At 36.4% G+C, this 21371-nt stretch overlaps 1 protein-coding gene across 3 annotated transcripts; it reads left to right on the forward strand.

Annotated features, from left to right (window-relative positions):
* The first annotated feature begins 544 nt into the window (after positions 1-544).
* On the forward strand, positions 545-20839 carry si:ch211-243j20.2 (uridine-cytidine kinase-like 1). 3 transcript variants are annotated; one of them, XM_044106403.1, is made up of 15 exons: positions 545-691; positions 2030-2238; positions 4863-4969; positions 6267-6437; positions 7610-7681; positions 9264-9453; positions 10062-10123; positions 12778-12794; positions 15853-15951; positions 16100-16193; positions 16312-16374; positions 17432-17554; positions 17619-17726; positions 18520-18676; positions 19079-20839. In XM_044106403.1, the coding sequence occupies exons 1-15, from the start codon at positions 600-602 to the stop codon at positions 19153-19155; spliced, it is 1641 nt and encodes a 546-aa protein (XP_043962338.1). In that variant the 5' UTR covers positions 545-599; the 3' UTR covers positions 19156-20839. The 3 variants fall into 3 exon arrangements, with proteins under 3 accessions (XP_043962338.1, XP_043962337.1, XP_043962339.1); XM_044106402.1 differs by lacking the exon at positions 12778-12794 and adding an exon at positions 14371-14390; XM_044106404.1 differs by lacking the exons at positions 12778-12794; positions 19079-20839 and having other exon boundaries at positions 18520-18670.
* Positions 20840-21371: the final 532 nt, after the last annotated feature.

Raw genomic sequence — 21371 nt, forward strand, 5'->3', positions numbered from 1 at the left:
TTTATTTGTTTTTTTATCTATCTAATAAAACACTTCTATAAATTGACTGATATTAAACTTAGACCTCACTAATTTGCAAAACCTTATTCAACTGGTTGTGTTGTATGTTCTTTATTAATGAAGCTGATTTGATTTAACATCAAGTCCAGCTGGTACAAATATATAAAACTCTCCCATAAACCTCTCATACATTTTCATATAGAATTTTTTTCTTGAACAATATCAAAATAATGCAAGTTGTCATTTTGATCAGGACGACTGCCATAACTTAAATTTAAGAAATAAAGAGATATTTGACAGTTATCTGTATGCTGCAATAGTTTGCCTTTCATTCATTATTAACATTTCTATCGCATAATAGATGTAGTTTAAAAAATAAATGTCGGGTGAAGTCTTTTATCTGAAAACGCTTTAAATTGCTTTTTTATTACTGTAGTTATTGATGTAAGAAAGCTTTCATATTTCAAAGAGCATAATGTGTTTCATTCTTACAGTTGAGGTTAAGTTACCGACGTTCTCCGACTTCCATAAACACAACATCACTTTGTGTCTTCTGACGTCATCACGCACCCAGTGTTTGGTTTCCGCGCCGAGCCGTTATGGCAGCAGCGATTATCCTCGACAGTAAGCCGGGCGAGCAGCCGACAGATGGGGGAGAGGACTCGGATAGGTCGATGTTGAGGACCGACAGGTGAGAAATCCTGTCGGGAGGATGGAGTGCCTGCTGCAGCTGTTGGATTCCTGAACCGATCGTTTTTATCCTGCTAACGCAGCTAGCTGGCTAGCTTTCCTTCACCGTCAGACCCACGCATAGTGTCAGCGTGGCTGCTGGGAGAACAAAAGAGGGGAAAAAAACAAGAACATATTTAATATCGCTGCAAATATTCAATAAGGACGTGTTAATTTTTTATTTTAATACCTTTCAAGGTATTGTGAAAAAGTATTTATCTCCTTACTTTTTTGTTTCAGATCAACTAAATTGTAATCAGAGAAAGGGGACCTGTGTAAATATGAAAAACCACTAATACTATCATCCATTAGAGTAGACCTGGACCTTATGGCTGAATTAAAGCATTTCATATGAGTCGATATATAGGTAATTATTGATTACTATTTTTGTTTTAAATATCTGAAATAATTGGAAGTGTGACCTTTTTTTTATCTACAGTTTTCTCTCCACGCCATTGTTTTCTTCTTTTTTAAACTGTTATGGTTTTACATTGAACTTGAAACTGCTGCTGCCCAAGTTACTCAGCAGGTTGTTGCTAGGTAACCAAAGATTGAGTGAGTAGGCTAGCTTAGCTCACAGTGAGAAGTTGAGAAGGTAAATCATTTCCTCTCCCAAAATGCCGTGGGGTTCTGGATCTGAGTTCAGTGAATGTTCCATATATACATTATTATATCAGATTCATTATTGATCACATGCAGTAGACGCTATCTACATATTAGGAGTAACATTGCTTCTGTCCTACCAATCCAAATATAAACATTGGGACTTTAATTGGAAACATGTGCTTTGGTTTTGCTTGTTTCTCTTCTAAAGAGAGAAACTTTTAACTGAGGATTGGTGAGATAACGTTCCACAAACCAAGCCAAATGATGACAGCCTTACTCATGTGAATGGTGGTCTCCCCACTCAATGTCACGCTGTTTCCTGGGCAACGGTGTGTTTTCCTGGGGAGGATAGGCAAGTTCTACCTTCCTCTCCCTCAGTCACACCGATACCAAAGGTCCGACTGCGGAGAGTCCTCACGGAGACATTCCAGTGAAAATGTTTCTTTCTTCCTCTCTGCAGAACAACAATTTATGTGCAAGTCCACAATTTTACAGTGTTGTAGTATCAGCTGAACCCGCATGTATATTGTAATACTTGAAATGCCTGCAAAGGAGCAGCAGGGGGTCACATATGAACCAAAAAGGCATATCTGATGGCAAAAACATCTCATCTAATCCTCTTAATGAACTATACAACCACTGATAATGTTTTGGCGAGCTGTCTGCTTATCGATGTCTGTCCCTCTAAATGCAGCGGGAGCGGAGAAGATTCCATGGACGGTCTCTCCAACCGGGTCCCCTGCTGTCCTCTGACCCCGTCGCTGTCACCACGTAAACGGACCACGAGCCAGTCCAAGACAGAGCCTCCGCTGCTGAGGACCAACAAACGGACCATCTACACTGCCGGCAGACCACCGTGGTACAATGTCACCGGGACCACCTTCAAAGAGGCCTTCGTCATCGGTGAGGAGAACTAATGGTGTCTGCTTCATAAACCAGAGTTCTCCTGGTGGTTGGTTTGTTTTCCAACTGCTACATCGTCACCAAAGACCCATTTAAATGTCTTGAAAATGAATAATTTACGCAAATATTTAGTACTTATAAACTGCAGTCTATGCACCAATCTGATCTTAATATCTGATCGGGTATCAAATCTATTCAGTCTAATGCTTTGTGCTGTTAGAGACAACATGTTTAATTATTTATTTAATATTAAAAATTTCTAATTGCACTTTCTGAGCCATTTGAAATAAGGTTTGTTACAGTTTTTTACGTTTTACTGTAAACTAGAGATTTGATCATTTTCTTATATTTAACTGTTAATTGCAGTGACGATTAATCGATTAGCGAAGTAGTTATAATTATTTCAATAATCGATTCCTCACAATTCATTTTATTAATTATTTCAGCCCAGGAGGAAGTTGTGCTCATGTCTTCTTCAGAGGTTTTTGTGTTGTTTCCTTCAGTGGTTCTTGGTGCAGCGCCCCCACAGGCGAGGAGGGGAACAGGTTTTTGAACGATTTGGCTTGTTTGACACAGTTCAGTGTGAAAGCGAACCGCAGTAAAAATGTAACATATCAAGTGTGAAAACAACCTAAGATTATTGAGGCTGATAAAACCTTAACATTTCAGTTTTTATTTTTCTCACAGGTGTCAAACTCCTGAGCTTTAGGGCCGGTGTCCTGCTTAAACCACATACATTTCTCAATAAAAGAAACTCGGTTTTCATTGAGTTTCAGAATAAATAAACAGAAAAAATAACAACATTAAAGAGAAAAACAATATTTCTGTCATGCTCAAACCTTTTTTGCTACAGCTGTAAGTTTAGCAAACCGTAATCTAATGGTTACTGTCTGTATGAGCCTTTATGGCGACACATCATACTGATCTGCACAGCAAAACATCCGAGTCAGCGAGCTTCCCAGCAGCTGTGGAGTGAGGTCCAGGTGTGCGTGTTTGACATCCACGGAGCACCGTAGCGTAAATAAACTCATCAGACCAGTGGGAAGGAGAGGTGGACGTTCTCTTCAGTCTGCAATCTGTTATCGCCAATAGAGCGTAGTGACTGGTCCCAATTTCACACACTGCTGAAAGGAGCAGCAGAAAACTGGTCAGACCTGCACTGAAGGAGACGTAGTAAAATTTGGTGCAAGATGGAGAGGGGAGCAAAAGAGGAAAAGAATTACGACTAAAACGATAAAATGGGAAGAAAATAAAAGAAACAGAAATGAAAGGAGGTAAAACTCTGCGTCTGCTATCTTTTTTTAACAATTGGGTTTTTATTGCTAATAGAAAACAGGGTTTGTTGTTCAGCTTTCACAGCTGGGTGACTTTAAAACATGTTTTGGTGAAATAAAAGGAAAAAGTGTTTCTATAACATCCCTACAGCTGTACTTAAAAATAGAAACAAGCAGCATATTTTTTGTTTTAATCCAGTAAAATAAGTGTTTTACTTAAAGTTATTTATTTTATGTTTCATGTTTTTATGTAATTGTAATTATTTTGTAGAAATCTGTTTAAATTTTTACTTTAAATGATTTTCTTTGACAAAAAAGCCACATTTTGACTGATTTGTAACAGCAATAAAAAGGGTGAAACATCAGAGGGGTTGAATACTTTTTACAGATGCTTTACTTCGCTCCAGCTCTGCCGTATCGTCGTCCTGTGGATCTGTAAATGAAGACAGCCCAAGAATGGAGCCGTGCAGGTCACTTTAAACAATGGAATTATCATGGCATTGGCAGTCTATGCACAATTTGGAGGTGTGTGTGCTTCTCCCAGCTGGGAGCCCTACTCTCCTGGAACCCAGTCAATCTGATTTTTGTGTAAACGGGGGTCTGTTCATTGCTATTTTTCACCTCTTCTGCTTTTTCTAGGGTCGGGAGTTTAATTTGTTTATTTTGATTGATTAATTACAGCTAAACATGTTAAAAAAATGTATGTAATTATTATTAATATTATTATTATTATTTACAATCTAAGGTTTTACATACTGGTACACCCGTATTTTATTTTTCAAAGTGATATGGCTTAAAAAAATAAAATCTTTTTTTATACCAGATTCAATTTCCAATTTTAAATGATTTATTTCTTCCCTCAATTTCTTTCTTTTTTTTTTTTTTTGAAAAAATATACAAATTACATAAATGTTCTTTTTTTTGCATCACACGATGCAAAAATGCTTTGTGCGGCATGTTTTTTAATGACAGCACATGAACAAACTTTATTTGTGTTTCTTATGTAACGGAAACAACACAATTGTGAAACTGTTTTGTCGACATTTGCGGAATATTGACAAAGTGTTGCATCCATTCGTAATGGAAATGCAGCCAATCCGTCGTTTTGGGCCAAATAGTACAAAGGAACATTGCAAGTCTAAGGAAATTCAAATTCTAGCGAATTTAACCTCTAAGAATCTTTCATTATACCAGTTTGTCATATCTGGTGTTATGTCATATAACTATATGATGAAAGTGTTGTATTTATTTAGTTCTTGAACTAGTTTAGTATTTTTCTAGCAGCAGTGCTTCTTCACATTTGTCTGCATTAATTAGAGCCGCTGCTGTTTGTGTTTCATGCTCCTGCAGGTCTGTGTGGAGGAAGTGCCTCAGGAAAAACCACAGTGGCCAATAAGATCATCGAAGCTCTGGATGTTCCCTGGGTGGTTCTGCTTTCCATGGACTCCTTCTACAAGGTAATAACACTCTGAGTAATTAAAAAACAGAACGACAAGCTTTGATTCATAGCGTCTGCAGCTGTAAATTTGCAGATTCACTCTAAGCAATAAGACGCCTTCGATAACCGTTTACCTCCGGTGTTCTCTGTTAGTTCATTAGCTTTTGATTCGAAAAGAAACCAGATGATAAATCATATTCCACTGAATTGATTAACCCACCCTCCCTTCCCCTTTGCTGATTTCAGCAATACGGAGTGAAATCAAGGTTTTCTGGTTCTTTTCTCATTTGCTTCTAACACTAAGTTGAAAATGTTTGTTAAATTTGTCCCTTTAATATGTGACTAAAGGTCACACAGTGGAATATTGAAGGGAAAACATGCAGAATATTTGTGCAGCAATTCCTGCAGTTCAAGATGAAACAGTCAGTCATTGACTGCGTCTTCAATAACTTTGTATTTTAGTGTTTTTATGATATAAAGCACTTTGAACTGCCATGTTGCTGAAATGTACTTTCAAAATAAACTTGATCGATTGATCTGCAATGCTGAGTTCTATAAATGTATTTTTGTTTTGTTGATTTGTAAATATAACTATATTTGATATTTTTCTGTTTTTTAATGGAATAATTTGCTTTAAGCTTCCAGTAGTGTTTGCTTAGACTGTTCAGTTTGGAAAATATTTTCTTTTTATAATTTTCGACCAGATGTTTGACGGGTCGTACATTTGGTTGACCCAAATGTACCAAATGTGCCCTACTTAGTATAGTAGGGCCATACTAAGAAGAATAAAAAAGTTATGAGAATAAATTAATGAAATTACAAAAATAAAACTGTATGAGAATAAAGTTGTAATGTTGTGATTTTGTAATATTACGACTTTATTCTGGTAATTTTATGACTTCGTTCTCATACTTAGAAAAATCTTTTGTTCCCAACATTTTTCATTAACAAATAATTCATTTTGTACAATAAAGTTTTGTGATTTTTTTTTTTCCTTTTTCCAGATCAAGTAGAGAAAAACTATTTCAATGAGTTCATGGGGACGATATTGTGAAATCATAAGACTAAAATAACTTCATTGATCCATTTGTTGCATTTATCCTCAGGCTTTTCTAACAATTTGAAGTCTGAACTTCTTAGATTAAAAAAATAAAACTATCACTTGTTCTTGTTCTTTTAGTAAAGCAGCTTTTCAGAGTGCATCCTTACTACAGTTAAGAAAATAGTATTTCCACAATATGAAGTCTGAACAGGTGTGAATGTGAGCTGATCTGAATCAGCTGTTTTATTGCTGCTCTGGTTTGTTTGTGTCTCAGGTGTTGAATAAAGAAGAGCAGGAGCTCGCTGCTAAAAACGAGTACAACTTCGATCACCCCGACGCCTTCGACTTCGAGCTGCTCATCACCGTCCTCAGGAAGCTGAAGAAGGGGAAAAGCATCAAAGTGCCAGTGTACGACTTCACCAGTCACAGCCGGCGCAAAGAATGGGTCAGAAAATAACCACTGTAGTAAAAATACTCTTTGAAATTCTCCCAGCAAGTTTGCTGACAATTAAAGCTTCATTTTCCCTGAAAAGATCCACAGAAAACAGGAAACTCTCCATCTGAGAGCGTTTCTGAAGCATTGCGTCTCTCTGACGTCTCCTCTTTATTTTGTCGCCGTGTAATTTCATGGCTGACTGGCACAACACCTCATGGGAAATCGGCCATCTCGGCCGGCGACTCTGGGATCATTTTATGGCCCTTTTATACGCAGCTGAATGTAATTAAGTGTCGAAGTGTTGGCCGAGCTGCTCTGCTGCAGCTTCGGTTACAGTTTCTACTCCTGAGCTGCTTCCTGAATTTTACTTCTGTCTGTTTAAACTTGACCTTCTGTTTTTTTGTGTTGTTGTTTTGTTACAGACGTTAAAGAGATTCTAAATCATTCTTAAATCTTTCACACTGCTGGGTTCTTTAGTCATCAGTTTGTGGCAAACAGTGATCCTAACGTCTTCTTTCTTCTCATTTCTTGGTATTTTCTGCTTTTTTTCCTTCAGTATTTTAGTTATTTCCTTGAACTTGACCACATGTTTATCATATTTATTATTTAACTACACCTGCAATAATACCAATAATAAAATCTCTTCCCTACATAGTCGGGATAACTTTGGAGCTTATTTATGTTTTCTGCATCAAAGGTGCTGCAGAATGTCACACAGCCTGATATATCTGATTATTTTCTACTAAATCTGAATTATTGGTTAGAAATGTGCAAACGTGAAGGGAAAAATTCTCTTGTCTGAGTCGTATTGGACAATATTTTGTCTTGTACTGAGTGATCATGAAATATTTTCTTTTTATCTCGTAACATAAAGCTTTGAAATATCTGCTTTGTAAGGATAAAAATCATTATTCATTTTCTTATCTCTCCTCAGAGCTGAGAACAGACAATAAATAACATGAAATCATCTGAGTCTTGAACAGCTCTAGTAAAGCGAAGCTGCTTTTCTGAGTTTTACACTCAGAGTTTTTAAAATCGCAGAATATCTTCATTTGAACAACTTTTAGGATTTCAGCTCTTTCTACAATTCAGAAACTGTCTTGTTATCTTTATGGACATTAAACTGACGACATAAACAATAAAATCTTTATTCTATCTTTTATTTTTCATCTCTGTGACAGAAAACAGTTTATGGAGCCAATGTGGTTATCTTTGAGGGCATCCTGGCCTTTGCCAACAAGGAGCTACTGAAGGTAAAGAAATAAATTATTCTCTGCTTTTTTGTTTGTTTATGTTTATGTTGCACATATTCTAGACGGTAAAAAGATCAAAGTTTTTGGAGTTGATTCAACTCCAGTTTAGATTTATTTGTGACACAATGAAGCTGATCAGTTTGGTTGATGCAGAAATCATGTTCCTGGTTGTTTATTAGCTTCATCTAATTATTGATTATAATAGTTATGCAGATGTAACGGGATAAGATGCAGACTATGTGTACTAGAATGTGTAGTTTAAGGCTGCATGATGTTAGAAAATCTTGTGCTGTTGGTAAATATTTGGCGTTTTGAAACTCTAGTTGACCAACTATTACATTTTGCACAAGAATATGTTGCTCTCTCAACGTGGCTATGCACTCACTGATATTGCGATGAGGATATATTTACGATACATTGTGCAGCTCTGCTTTGGTTGCAGCATCTGGAACAGCTGGTTTAGCCTCAGGGCAGCAGCGATGTCCCAGAGTCTGTCCACCACAGCTGTTACCCCTCAGGGCTGCAGACAGAGGCAGATCCTCGTGAAGTAATATTTAATATTCGGGTGATAATTTTGTAGAAATATTATCTTCTGTCCATTTAAACTCCTTTATTTTCCTAGTTTTTCTTCGTTTGACGTCTTATTGCTGAATCAAAGTGAAGATTCAGTCCAGTCTGCTGCCTGAAGCCTCTTTATGTGAAGAGATTTGCCTTTAAACAAAACATTGATTTGCTCTTTTATTGAAAGCCTGTTTATGGTCAGTGAAAATCCATAAGAATTAAAGGGACGTCGCTCCTAATGGTAAATAAGTCCTGCTGCTGTGCGTCGGCTCCTCTGTGTGTTTGTGCGCTGGACTGTGGCGATAAGGCGGCCAGCCTCCCTGGAGACCCGTCTCTGTTGCTGATTACCCTCTTATTCAGTCAGTAGCAGCCATTGTCCTCTGTGATTAATTGTGCTTTGTCTCCTTTCTAGTAACTGAAGCCAATTATAGCTGCTAATCTGTAGAGCTAATATACAGGTCTGGGTTCAGATCCTGTCCAGACGGGCAGGATGCCAGGAACTGGGAATATAATGGAAAAATACCAACATTAATTCTCTCTATTAAAGCAGAAACAGTATGGTAACTAGTTCATCCAATTCAGAATCTGTAGGAAGACTTTACAACAAATTATTTCTGCTTAGACTGACTGGGATTGAGTTTTGTTGTAAGAAATAAGAGACAAAGATTTAAATTTCTATTAGTTCTGTTAATCTATTAAAAAGATTATAAGATCAATCTCATTCTAGCACTGCAAACACATTCAAAAAATAAAAACGTGTCATTTCTCGTTTGTTTTTAAACTGAGTCCTGTTACAAGAGCATACAAACCTGCTGTTTAACAAACTATCAATGTTCACAAATTATTTTAAAACAAGTCCTAACAGAACCACCTCAGAATTAGTTTGGTCCAGATGCAAAAACATGAGTAACATCATTTATCTCTGAAGCAATTCAGGATTTTAAAATGGAAAAGGAGAAATGGGAGCAGAAATTCCAGATAGAATCAAACTGAACGTCTTTTTGTGACCTTTTCCCTGCAGCTGCTGGACATGAAGGTGTTTGTGGACACGGACTCGGACATCCGGCTGATCCGCAGGCTGAAGAGAGACGTCTCTCAGCGCGGGCGCGACATCAACGGCATCATCAAGCAGTACAACAAGTTTGTGAAGCCGGCCTTCGAGCAGTACATCGAGCCAACGGTGCAGGTCGCAGACATCGTGGTGCCCAGAGGTTAGTAATGAAGTCACTCGCCTTTAATCAATCAATCAATCAAACTTTATTTGTATAGCACATTTCAGCAGCAAGGCATTTCAAAGTGCTTTACATCAAATCAAACACAAAATACAATGCAACATAGAATCAACAATAAAAACACAACATCAATAAATTTGCAATTGATTACGTTTCGAATACAACTCTAAACAAGTGGGTTTTTAGTTGAGATTTAAAGGATGTCAGTGTTTCAGCTGTTTTACAGTTTTCTGGAAGTTTGTTCCAGATTTTTGGTGCATAGATGCTAAATGCCGCTTCTCCTCGTTTGGTTCTGGTTCTGGGGATGCAGAGCAGAACCAGAACCAGAAGACCTGAGAGTTCTGGAAGGTTGATACAACAGCAGCAGATCTTTAATGTATTGTGGTGCTAAACCATTCAGTGATTTATAAACTAACAACAGTATTTTAAAGTCTATTCTTTGAGCTACAGGGAGCCAGTGGAGAGACTTTAAAACTGGTGTTATGTGCTCTATCTTCCTGGTTTTAGTTTATGCATTCAACTATCCTATAAATATCAAATATCTCCTTTTTTCAATAAAGTTACTGATTAAAAGTGTTTCCCTTCAGGTGGAGAAAACTTTGTAGCTCTGGATCTGATTGTTCAGCATGTCCACAGTCAGCTGGAGAAGGTAAGGATTCCCAATAAGGTCTCTACTTGTTTGTGTTTTGCTGACTCGGCTGAAGTCGCAGTTTCTCCCAGTGTTTCACAAGTTTTAGTTCGATTTGTGGCAGATTGTTTGTTTGAAAAGAGCTGCTTCAGCTGCCTGCCCTGATAAGACTCTCCCCTTCCAGATCCTGCACTTCTTGCTGTTTTTATATGAGGAACAATGTAAACAAAGTCGGCTTTATTCAGATCAACACTTTTAGCTGCTTCCGTCTGCAGTCAGTGGGAACCATTGTGACGGGATTTGGCTGCGTCATAAAGTGTGGATATGTGAGCATGGCTGTCAGGTTGTAAAGCCAGAAGTTTGACTTTCCTTCAGTTTTTTTTATCAAAGAAAAAGATAACTTGCTTGAAAAGCTAAAACACATTTTTTAAATGTGACTTTATCAATTATTCCAAACGGGCTGGACGTACGACAGGAAAACCACGACACAGCATTTCTGCAAAAACTGCAGAACCATTGTCTCCAAAAATTAGGAAAGGTTTGATCCATTTATCGGTTTTCTCATCCCTCTGTTTGACCCCCATATTCATGTTTTCAGGCATTAAAACATTTAAAACATGCAGAACTCAGAAACCTGTTTTTCCAAAACATCTAGCAGTGAATATAAATAGATGTTGATAGTCTTATTCTCTTCATTTTCTTAGTATATTAGCAAACCTTACTCAAAAAAGTCTCTTTTAATTTTGTTTTCAAATATTCTGCAGCATGAAATTTAAACTTAACTGTTTAAACATATTTGGAAGATGTAAGTTTTGTGTTCAAAGAGTTTCATGGCAATAGAAAAAAAACAGAATTTGGTTAATCTAAAATAATTCAAGAAAAATTAGATATTTCCTGATAATAATTCAAATGTCAACAGCAAATGACAACAAATGCAGCAAATAATTTCCGTATATCAAGTTAAAAAAAATCTCCTTCCATTTTCATTTTCTGCTACTTATTAAGGGAAACAAAAGAAAAAATATAAGCGGTAGTAATCCAGCTCTTCCTGTAGCATAAATAAGATTTTCCCTCTTAAGAAAATATTGATTGTTAATCCATCCAAGCAAAGTGCAAAGTTTTGGTTATTAAAGCGTTTAGTGAAGCTCCTCTGGTTTCCTCGTCTCGTTCCTCCTTCCTTCCTGCTGCACCTCTCTGACCTCAGCTCTGTAGTCGTTATCTGAGATTAATGGCGCCGTGCGGAGAGGAGAGGTGTCCTCCATCTTTCTTCTCCTCATTGTTCTGTCATCCATTCACTTTTATAACCCACAGCTAACTATGATCTGTTCCACCTTCAACATATTCATTCACAGCCATCAGCAGAACACATCAGTTACAGTCACTGCATGACACCTGCAGTATGCAACGTGATTGGAACAGGAAGCTCGTCGACTGTCCTTTAGTTTCAAAATGTGCAAAATAAAAATTATTAGCAAATTGCATAATTGTATTTAAAAGTTACATGGTTTTATTGATCACTTTCTTAAGAAGTAGCTTTTGCTGCTATTTTCTTTCCCTGTAGAGTTTGGATGAATGAACTACTGTGTTCAAAAATACTTTATTTATTCAAAAAAGACTAAATAAAGTATTCTTTGATTTATCATATAATCCAAGTGTCTTCAATGAATCAAGATCTCTGGTAGCAGTCAGTGTTGCAGAGAATCTGAAGAGGCCTCTGACTGAAGATCATTGTTTGCTGCCAGCTCAGCTTCTTGAATTTCCACAGTAGCATGTCCTGGATGACATCATCAGTTGTTGCTAATCCACCTCATTTGCCTTTGCTGCTCCTCTTTAAAGTGACGGTTTTAGGTAAAATTGACTTTCTTTTTAGCTTTCTATAATTTTATAAAGTTTTTTTTTCTCATCAAAACAAAGCTGGAGTGCTGCCTTGATTCTTCCACGCATGTTTGAGAAATCCTTTAATCTCCATGGCAACCATTCAGTTGTGAAAAACACCTGAGTGGACGTAGCCCCGCCCTCAAGGCGGCAGAAATTCTGGCAGACAGCAAGAAAAAGCTCTTAATAAAAATCTTTGACACAAGATTTTTATTAAATCAGCTCATGATGCTAAACACTAAAGATAAAGCAGTAAAGTCATTTATCTCCTAATAATAAAAACAAGAGAACTCACTCCTTCAAACTGACTGGGTTAAAATATATCCGTCAAAGATTCTTTAGTTGAACTTTTATTTAATCTTCTGGAAGCAGGAAGACCTTCTCTTCAGTTAAACCGTGGGAAAGGATTTACTCCACGGTTGAATCGTCTGTTAGTTTCTGCTGCATCTGAAATTCAAAGCAACCTTCATGGAGAGTTTATCTGCCAAAGCTTTGGCTCAGTCTACCAAGCACATTGTTGAGCTAACTGATGAAATCATTCGCGGTTCCAACCCCGTTTTACACAATCAAATAAAATGGTCACACTTACTAAAATCTGATTTATGACACTGTTGAGTTTTTGTTCAGCCAGACATGAAATTAATATTCATGGCTGAGCTGTCAGGGTGCGTGGAGCCCAGAATGTTTGTGCTTTAAAGGTTTGAGGTTCTTTTATTTTGCTCACTGTGTGTGTTTTTGTGTGTGTCCTTGTATGTGCCTGACCCCTCCTTGCCTGGCTGAATGCTGTGTAACCATTCCAGCGTGAGATCAATGTGAGGTACGCCTGTAACAGCTTTTTATTTATTTTTCTCATTACAGCCAAACCTTTACTCCCCTCTGCTTCCTGTTTCTCCATACAGTCAAACCTTTTTTATTTTTTTAAGAACTGGGGTTTTAGTATGTAAAAAGTTTAATTTAACTGGCCAAACTGCTGTTTTGCTAACTTTGAAAACATTTAGTGCACTTAGCTTCCCCTTTTCACTGATGAATTCAGCTGCACCAGAGCTGTCAATCAGTTTGTTCGTATCGTGTGATACATAAATTAACTTTCTGTCAACACTTCATGCCAGTAGATGACAGAAATGCTTCTTTTATTTTACAACTGCATTTACTTATTTTTTAAGAATGGAACATTGCATATCAATCAACATTTAAATGCAAATGCATTGTATTATTGCAAAGTAGCTCATTTCTATTGCTGGTCCCAATGGCAGGTCGATGCTGATGATGTTTAATAATAATAATACAAAAAGACTACTGCACAAAAAATATCTTTATGAAAAGAGGAAGTGGGTAATCAAACAGCTGTTTGAATTTGTAGTGTTTGTACAATGGTTCAATGATTTTCACTTTAAGTAGATAAATTGAGTAGAGTTGGCATAACGGTGCTAAAAATAGAGTTGTATGCAGTTCAGCTACACTAAGATAAACATTTTAATTATGTAACAAACAGATCCGTGTGTTTGGTTAAATAGTTTTGTTTTTCAAGTTTTGGTTCGCTGTTAAATGTAATCTAAGACTGCAGATAATTTAGATGAAGTTATCATTTTACTTCTTTTCCACTAATAAGGACAAAAATCTAGACTCGCTGCTGGTGTGATCAGATGCTGCAGCGGCTTTTAGGATCAGAAGTTTCCATCATATTTTATCAAAACATTCAATGCAACTTTTAAAAAATTACTTTAAAAAATCTTTCTACTGGACAATGTTTGTTTTCCATAATCAAGCAGCCTTTGTTTTTTTCTACTTGAAAACAAACAAAAAACAAGTTACATTATAAACTACCTTTAGCATTTACCAAGGATATACTGTATATACCTGCTTTAACATTTAGCTTCCTGCAGCCATGTTTGCTCAAATCAACACCAAAATACAATCAGCCCGACACTGAATCTGCTTATATACGCTGCATCAAGTTTTTTATTTTTTTATTTTTAAAGTAATCGGTTTTATGTTAGAAATCGGTTTGAAGTCCTGCTGCAACACAAAGCAGACACAGCGATGGAGTGAACTCTTAGTTTGCAGAAAAGCCGATATTTGGCAGAAAAAGCAACGATCGTGACTCTGAAGGTCTTTTGTCTTGGCAAGTTAATCTGATTGAATCTGCGTGAAGCCGTGCTAATAAATGCTGACATAAATCACAGGTTCATTGTGAACGTGGAGGAGCTCTGCTGCTCTTTCAGGTGTGAGAATACAAACAAAGAGCTCTAATTTAAACCCACTTAGATGAACTGCTGCAGCGTTTTTGTTCAGTGTTGCACAGCGCCGATCTGTCAGAGCTTTCCACGACTCAAAATGTTCTTTCTCTCCCTTTTTTGTGTTTTTTTCTCCTTGTATTTTGTGGCGTTCTGCAGAGGAAGCTTCGCTGGGATATGTGAGGCCCGACTTCTGCATCTTTTGTTCAAATATAAGATGCCCAATCCTGCCGTTTCCATCCACTCCAAACTTACTAACCTGTTACAATACTGCAGTAGCTGCATGTTTTATCTGTAAATTCAGGCAACATGCTTGCTTTTGACATTTATCTATCAAGTCTTGGCTGGCAGAATACTTTTCCTAATTTGCATTTTTGTGAAATAAAACAAATGTACGACTTATTTTTTGCAGAAAGTGAGCACAATTTAAAAAGAGAGCAGCAGAAACAGACAAATAGCATTTTTGACGCTTTGCAGCACTTTGCATGTGTTTGAGGATATTCAGGGTTGCTTTTATGGTTTTGCATGTAGATTACAGCACAATTACAGGAGATGCTGTTCTGATTGAACAAAGGGAATCTTAAAATCTCAGCTCCTCTACTGTTCTTTAGGATCAACATGTTTTTCCACATTTTTATGAAACAGTTTGCTGTACTTCACATTTTTGCCCTGCTCTACTAAATAAACATTTCTGTAGATCTGTAAAAGCTGCATGACCATTTATAGGGGGAAAAACAGAACTTATCAAGTTTTATAAATGCATACTTTAAGAATTTGTCTTCTGTTATTGTTGAAAAATAAAACCACTGCTTTTTAATTTACATTTTTAGTTTTTTAAGAAACAAAATTATTGTACTTTTTTGACTTCCATAAAATGAAAAAGAATAAAAACACACAGTATTCGACCTAAATTCAGACAAAAATAAAAGGATGAACAAGATAGTTTTTCTTGCATGTGCATAAAAACACACTGAAAAATTTTCCCTTTTATATTTATTTATTAAAAAAAAACTGTTTGGTTGTTTTATTGTTTGGACAAAATTTCCTTTAGCTCAACAGGAAGCCTCAATATGTGGATCAGGAGCTGCAAATTTGATGTTTTTCACTTTTCAATTTGAATATTTGTTTGTTAATAGTTAAATATTAATGGGATTTCTTTTCCATAAATAGTCCATGATTAAAATGTGTTTATCTTATGCATGAAATGCATAAAATAATATTCAATGTGACTGATAATTATGCACAAATATAGTTTCTGTAATCCTGAAATGTTATGTTTGGTAATATCTAACTCTTCTACCTGGCATAATAATTACCCATATTCACCTAATTTATTTATATTTAAACAACTTAGAAGTCATTCAGTTACACTTGCAGTTTATGCAAATAAACTTTGACACCATGTAGTTAAAATGTCTGCACTGGCTTTTTATATTTCCTTTACTTAGTTGAAGTATTTTCCAGATCTGAATAAGTTTGGGGATGGAAAAATATCTGTTCTCTTCATCCATTCATTTCAGAGCATCTGTGCGTCCGTCTGTTTGTTGTTCTGAAGTCTGAGTCTAACTTTGGCTTTTTCACATTGTGTTGTGCATAAAGAAATCTCAATGTTTTCTGTTTTTTTCTGTTTGTTTCTTGCAGATCGGCTCTGGCGTCGGCCCATCAGGGTCAGCCTTTACCCAAAACCCTGAGCGTGATGGAGAGCACGCCTCAGGTCCGCGGGATGCACACCATCATCAGGTCAGAGCGCGCCGCCGCACCTTTTACAGGAAATACCTGCTTCTGTTTGACCAAACAGTTTGTTCCTGCAGCCCGACTTCATGCCTGGTGCAGGAAAACGTTCAGGAGTTTTAACTGCAGGTCGCACGCTTCCTGTTTGTGTTTGTAGGAACAAGGAGACCAACAGAGACGAGTTTATCTTCTACTCCAAGAGATTAATGAGGCTGCTGATAGAACATGCCCTCTCCTTCCTGCCTCTCAAGGTGAGGCTTTTCAGCATCAACATTAGCCGACCTTCCTGCCCACTGGAGCAAACAAAGTGTAAAATAACATTTGGCTTCGAGTTGGAACTGAATTTCGGACCGTTTTTGTCCCGTCCAGCCCGTTTCCGTGGAGACGCCTCAGGGCACCGTCTACGAGGGAAAGAGGCTGAGCGGTCAAAGAGTAAGAATCAGAATCTCATCGACTCTCTGCTGAGCTGATTCAATGTCTGGACCTCCAAGAAGAGAGGAAACTTTTAAAAAGGTTCTGGTTCTGGTTCTTTACGCTGAACTGGAAAGTACAGAACTGAACTATTTGGCAGATTTGGAGAAGTTCAAGAAAACAAAATTAGATGGACTTTATTCACCATCCCATTGTCTCCCATCATCTAACATGGAAATATCATATGAAACTTCAGTATTTATCCTTCAAATGTAACATTAGCAAGAGTCAAGAATCAATTCAAACCATAAAATAAATTAAGATGAAAATCTTTACTTTCTACAAGTTTAACCTGAACAGAGAGATTTTTCCATCCTTTTAATTAATCAATCAAATTTTATTTTTCAGCTCAAACCTTTTCTATGAAAGGTGTGTATTGGTTTGAATGTTAGGACATTTTCTGCGGTGCACCACCAGGTTGTGTGTTGGGGCCATAATGATTAACTTTTTCATTCTTTGTTTTAACGTTTCCTGCCTTGACATTTCAGGATAGAGCCACTGAAAAAAAAACAACAACTAAATAACTAAAACAAACTAATTTGTACTTTAATCTTCTGAGAGAGAAAAAAATTCTGAATTTTGAGAAAAGTTGGAATTCTTTTCTTTTTTGTTTACTCATGGAATAAAAATAATCTTTCAACATGTTTCAGTTTAAAACTAGTTTTTATAAAGATTTTCTTTTACAATTTACTGGCTCTCCAACTGATGCAGTGAATGTTTGTCTTAGTTATGAGTTTCCAACTGCATATCCTGGCATTTATGAGTTATTATGCTATTTATTTCTCTAAAAGGTACATTTATGTGTCACTTTGATGATTTAAACTGGTTATTAAGTCATTTATCTGTTCAGATGTTGGATAAAGATCTTCCTGAGGCTGCCCCCTAGTGGCCGTAGCTCTCATAGCTCTGCTCCATTGCAGTAGATTCAGATTTTTAAGCTGCAGTTTGACTTGTTTGCTGCTCAGCAGGAGCTTTCAGACTAAATTATTGTTGTTTTCTTACTTTTTGTCCCGTTAAGATCACTGGGGTTTCTATCCTGCGGGCCGGGGAGACGATGGAGCAGGCTCTGACGGCCGTCTGCAAAGACATCCGGCTGGGGAAGATCCTCATCCAGACCAACCACGACACCGGGGAGCCGGAGGTTTGTGTGTTTGTGAGCGGCGTCTCGGTGGCTGCGTGTTGTTCTTACCGAGTTCTTCTTGCAGCTTCACTACCTCCGGCTGCCGAAGGAGATCAGCGAGGATTACGTGATCCTGATGGACAGCACCGTCTCCACCGGAGCCGCTGCTCTCATGGCAGTCAGAGTTCTGCTGGTGGGTCCAGTTTAAACTTTTACATGTTTTTAGTTTTAATTCTGATCAGAAATATTCTGTATTTTTTTAAATTCATTTTCAAACTCCTGAGAAATAATAAACAGCTTGTTAATAAGCAAAAGAAAAGTGAAGGACGGATTTATCAGTTAGATTTCCCACCTTCCATTTTAACTTATGTTTAAAAAACTAAAATAAGTAACTTTAACATTCTTTCAACATTTTAGTGAAATATCTTTTATAATTTTGAACCTACTTTATAAAGCCTCTTGGTTACTAGTAATAAAATTTAGTCATCTTAAAACATTTCAGGTTCATCAGACTTTTTTTCTTGACTTCTATTTAAAGTCATTTGCTTATTTTCTCATATTTTTCTTTGATGAAATATAAATATACTAATATATCAAAGATTGAGGAGATTTAATTAATTTTGTTAGTATTCTATGTGTGGAATTTTGTAAAATGTTTAATGTTCATGATAATCTGCTGCTTTATTCCCAGGTCTGTTTTTACCCTAAGAAAAAATATTCTTTTTTATTTTAAAAATTGTTGAATAATAGAGTAATAATAAATACAAAATGAATTAATTTTATTTTTTAATGAGTATGAAAATTACATAATTTAAAAAAATATATATTTTATATCAAAAGAATTAAAATGAATACCATTTTTAAAAAGGAAAACTGTTTTTTATTCTTTTTATAAAATAAAAATATTCTAAAATGTATTTTTTTTAAAAAGAAAAAAGCCGTTTTTGATCATTTCTGATTAGTTTTTCTTTCTGTTCCTCGTGGAGGACCACGATGTGGCCGAGGATAAGATCTTCCTGCTCTCCCTGCTCATGGCGGAGATGGGCGTCCACTCAGTGGCCTACGCTTTCCCTAAGGTCCGCATCATCACCACCGCTGTGGACAAAGAGGTCAACGACCAGTTCCACATCATTCCAGGAATCGGTGAGGAGCTGAACTTCTTCACTTCCTCTGAAGAATTCAATTTTCAAATTAAATAATGGGTTTCCCATTAAAAATAAAGATTAATTCTTAAAATATATCATTATCATGTTTGGACTTCAGCACAGGGCATTCTGGGTAAATACAACCCCTGGGCAAAATCCTCTAACCGCTCAAATCTGACGCTATTCTATTTTGTTTAGATTTAGTGAAAAATTAAGTTCCGCCTGGTGTCTTTTTCTGAGGTTTTTATGTTCTGTCCTTCATGACGCAGCGCCACCACAGGTGAGGAGGGGAACAGGTTTTCAATGAGTTTGGTTCGTTTGGCACAGTGCAGTGTGGAGGAGAACTAAGTTTTAAGGAGAAATCATGGTAAACATGTTGGTGTTCTGCTCTTTTTCTCAGGTAACTTTGGGGATCGTTACTTTGGTACCGACGCTCCGTCTGATGTCTGTGAAAGTGATGAAGGAATGGACTTCTGAGGACAGACTGTTACAGGACCACTTCGCTGTGAACGCATCTGAATAATAAATTTCTACTTTATCTGCTTGACTTCTCCCACCAAGACGCTCTGATCTGGTTCTTGTTGGATCCCACAGAGCGGGCTTTATGTGACGGCAAACTTGTAAGATTAGGGAAATGTTTGTTAAAGGGACCAGAGGTAAAAGTTCACTCTGAATCATTTCCCACAATCCAGGACATTTCACTAAAACACACAACTCAATTCCTTTTACTGTCGGTAATTTCTCTTATGATGCTTTAAAGTTCCTTTTATGGATCATTAATTTCACTGCTAAAACACAAAATCCTACCAAGTATTTTTGGTCTAATTTCTCACATAAATAAAGTTCAAATAAGACTAAACTTACTTATAAGTAACTTTTCAGCAAGAAATTGGAGTTTATTTTACATAAATAATCCCTTAATATTGATGAAAAAGTCTTAGTTCTACTGGCAGGTTTTTTCACTTGTAACATGGGAAAAATGTCTTGTTATAAGTGAAATAATCTGATGTTGTGTTTTCACAGTGTTTCTGAAGAGCCTTATAATGGGTAAACATGTTACTGGATTTTTGCACAGTTCGAAGCCAGATATTGTAAATAAATTAATTTAATTTAAATCCAGCGGAGATCAAATAGATCTGGGCTCAGTTTTGATTGGATGTTGATCTATGTTTTTGCACTAAGATGTTGCATGAAATTCAGGCAACGTTTTCATCTCTGATGATCATCGTCCCACACATTTATGTCCAACTTTAAGATATTAGTGCATCACTAACAGAGTGAAGATTTCTGGAAGAATTTGGGGAGATTACATTTTGATTTTCTACAAAGTAAATGTTCTTATCTCAGGCAACTTTCACCAAAAGGGACAGCAATCATAACCACTTGAAGACGATTAACTGATGAGTGAATGAAGAGGTCAAATATAAACTTTTTTGCCTAAATATGTTTTGTTTATTATTATTTTGCGCCGCAAAGTTTAATATTTCTTAGTTAAAATGTTTATCTAAAAGAATTTTATTGTTTTTTAACAATGCAGCAGGTTTTGTTAATCCTCTATATTGAGCGCCATTTTGTGTTTGTATGAGATTTGGTCAAATATAATTTGTCAGGCTCAGGTCGTGCATGTAAACTGGCCCTTAAAGGGACCCGTCCTTGCTGCTGTTTAGCCAAGTTTTACATGGTTATTTATTTATCTTGTTTACAGGTAATTACATTCATCATATCACACATCTTTGACTTGTATGAATCAGTTTTTCAGAAATATATGCAATACAAGTCAACTTAAAAGTTTGCTCATTCAGCATTTCTACTGTCAAAGTTTTAAAATTGAATATTTTCTCAGTTGTGCTGAGCTCCATGTCAGTTTTTTTTAATTTGTGTCACCATGTTCATAGAAAACAGTAATATACATTTATTTGAAGCATCTAAAATCAAATACAACTGACTTGAAATAACTTTCAGCTGTTACTTGTACGAACTATCAATACCTCATACTATAATTTTACTGACAAACACTGCTGCCAGTATTCATCTGAGGCAACATAATAAATTTATGTACTTTGTGCCATTTTGTTTTCTAAACAGTTGTCATAATGGGTATTGATTCTGTTTCTGTAAGTGTGTCTTTGCTTAAAGAGAATAAATAAAAACTTAAAAATGAGAAACTTTGTTGTTAAACTTTTGTTTTGGTGTATATCGTGGCTGTCCACTAGAGGGCAGCACAGGCTGCATTTCATTGTTTACAGCGGAACTTCCGTACTTTTGATGGTACCTTTAAATACCGTAGAAAATTAGATTAGTTGGGGCTTGTTTTGATCAAATGCTTAGTAAATATACAGAATTGTACATTCAAGTACTTTTTGAAAGGTTCAAAACTGTATATTAAAAATGCTTTATATATGGGGAGTGCTGTAGTGGTGTAGGGGATAGCGCGACCCACATTTGGAGGCCTTGTGTTCTCGACTCGGATGTCGAGGGTTCGATTCCCGGACCCGACCGACATTTGCCGCATGTCTTTCCCCCTTTCCTGTCAGCCTACTGTCATAAAAGATGCTATATATATATATATATATATATATATATATATATATATATATATATATATATATATATATATATATCATATGTAATCTGTAAAAGTAAAGGCTTTTGCATAAAAAAAAATCCTTAAAATGTACCTCTTTGTTTATGTT

This window comes from Gambusia affinis, linkage group LG22 (genome assembly GCF_019740435.1).
Source record: "Gambusia affinis linkage group LG22, SWU_Gaff_1.0, whole genome shotgun sequence".
Taxonomy (NCBI): Eukaryota; Metazoa; Chordata; class Actinopteri; order Cyprinodontiformes; family Poeciliidae; genus Gambusia; species Gambusia affinis.

Excerpts from the sequence above, each read along its gene's own strand:
- si:ch211-243j20.2 (XM_044106402.1), top strand. The coding sequence starts at position 600 with ATGGCAGCAGCGATTATCCTCGACAGTAAGCCGGGCGAGCAGCCGACA. Across the intron at positions 2,239-4,862 it reads CAAAGAGGCCTTCGTCATCG|GTCTGTGTGGAGGAAGTGCC; the intron begins GTGAGGAGAACT and ends ATGCTCCTGCAG. Across the intron at positions 16,375-17,431 it reads AGAGGCTGAGCGGTCAAAGA|ATCACTGGGGTTTCTATCCT; the intron begins GTAAGAATCAGA and ends TGTCCCGTTAAG.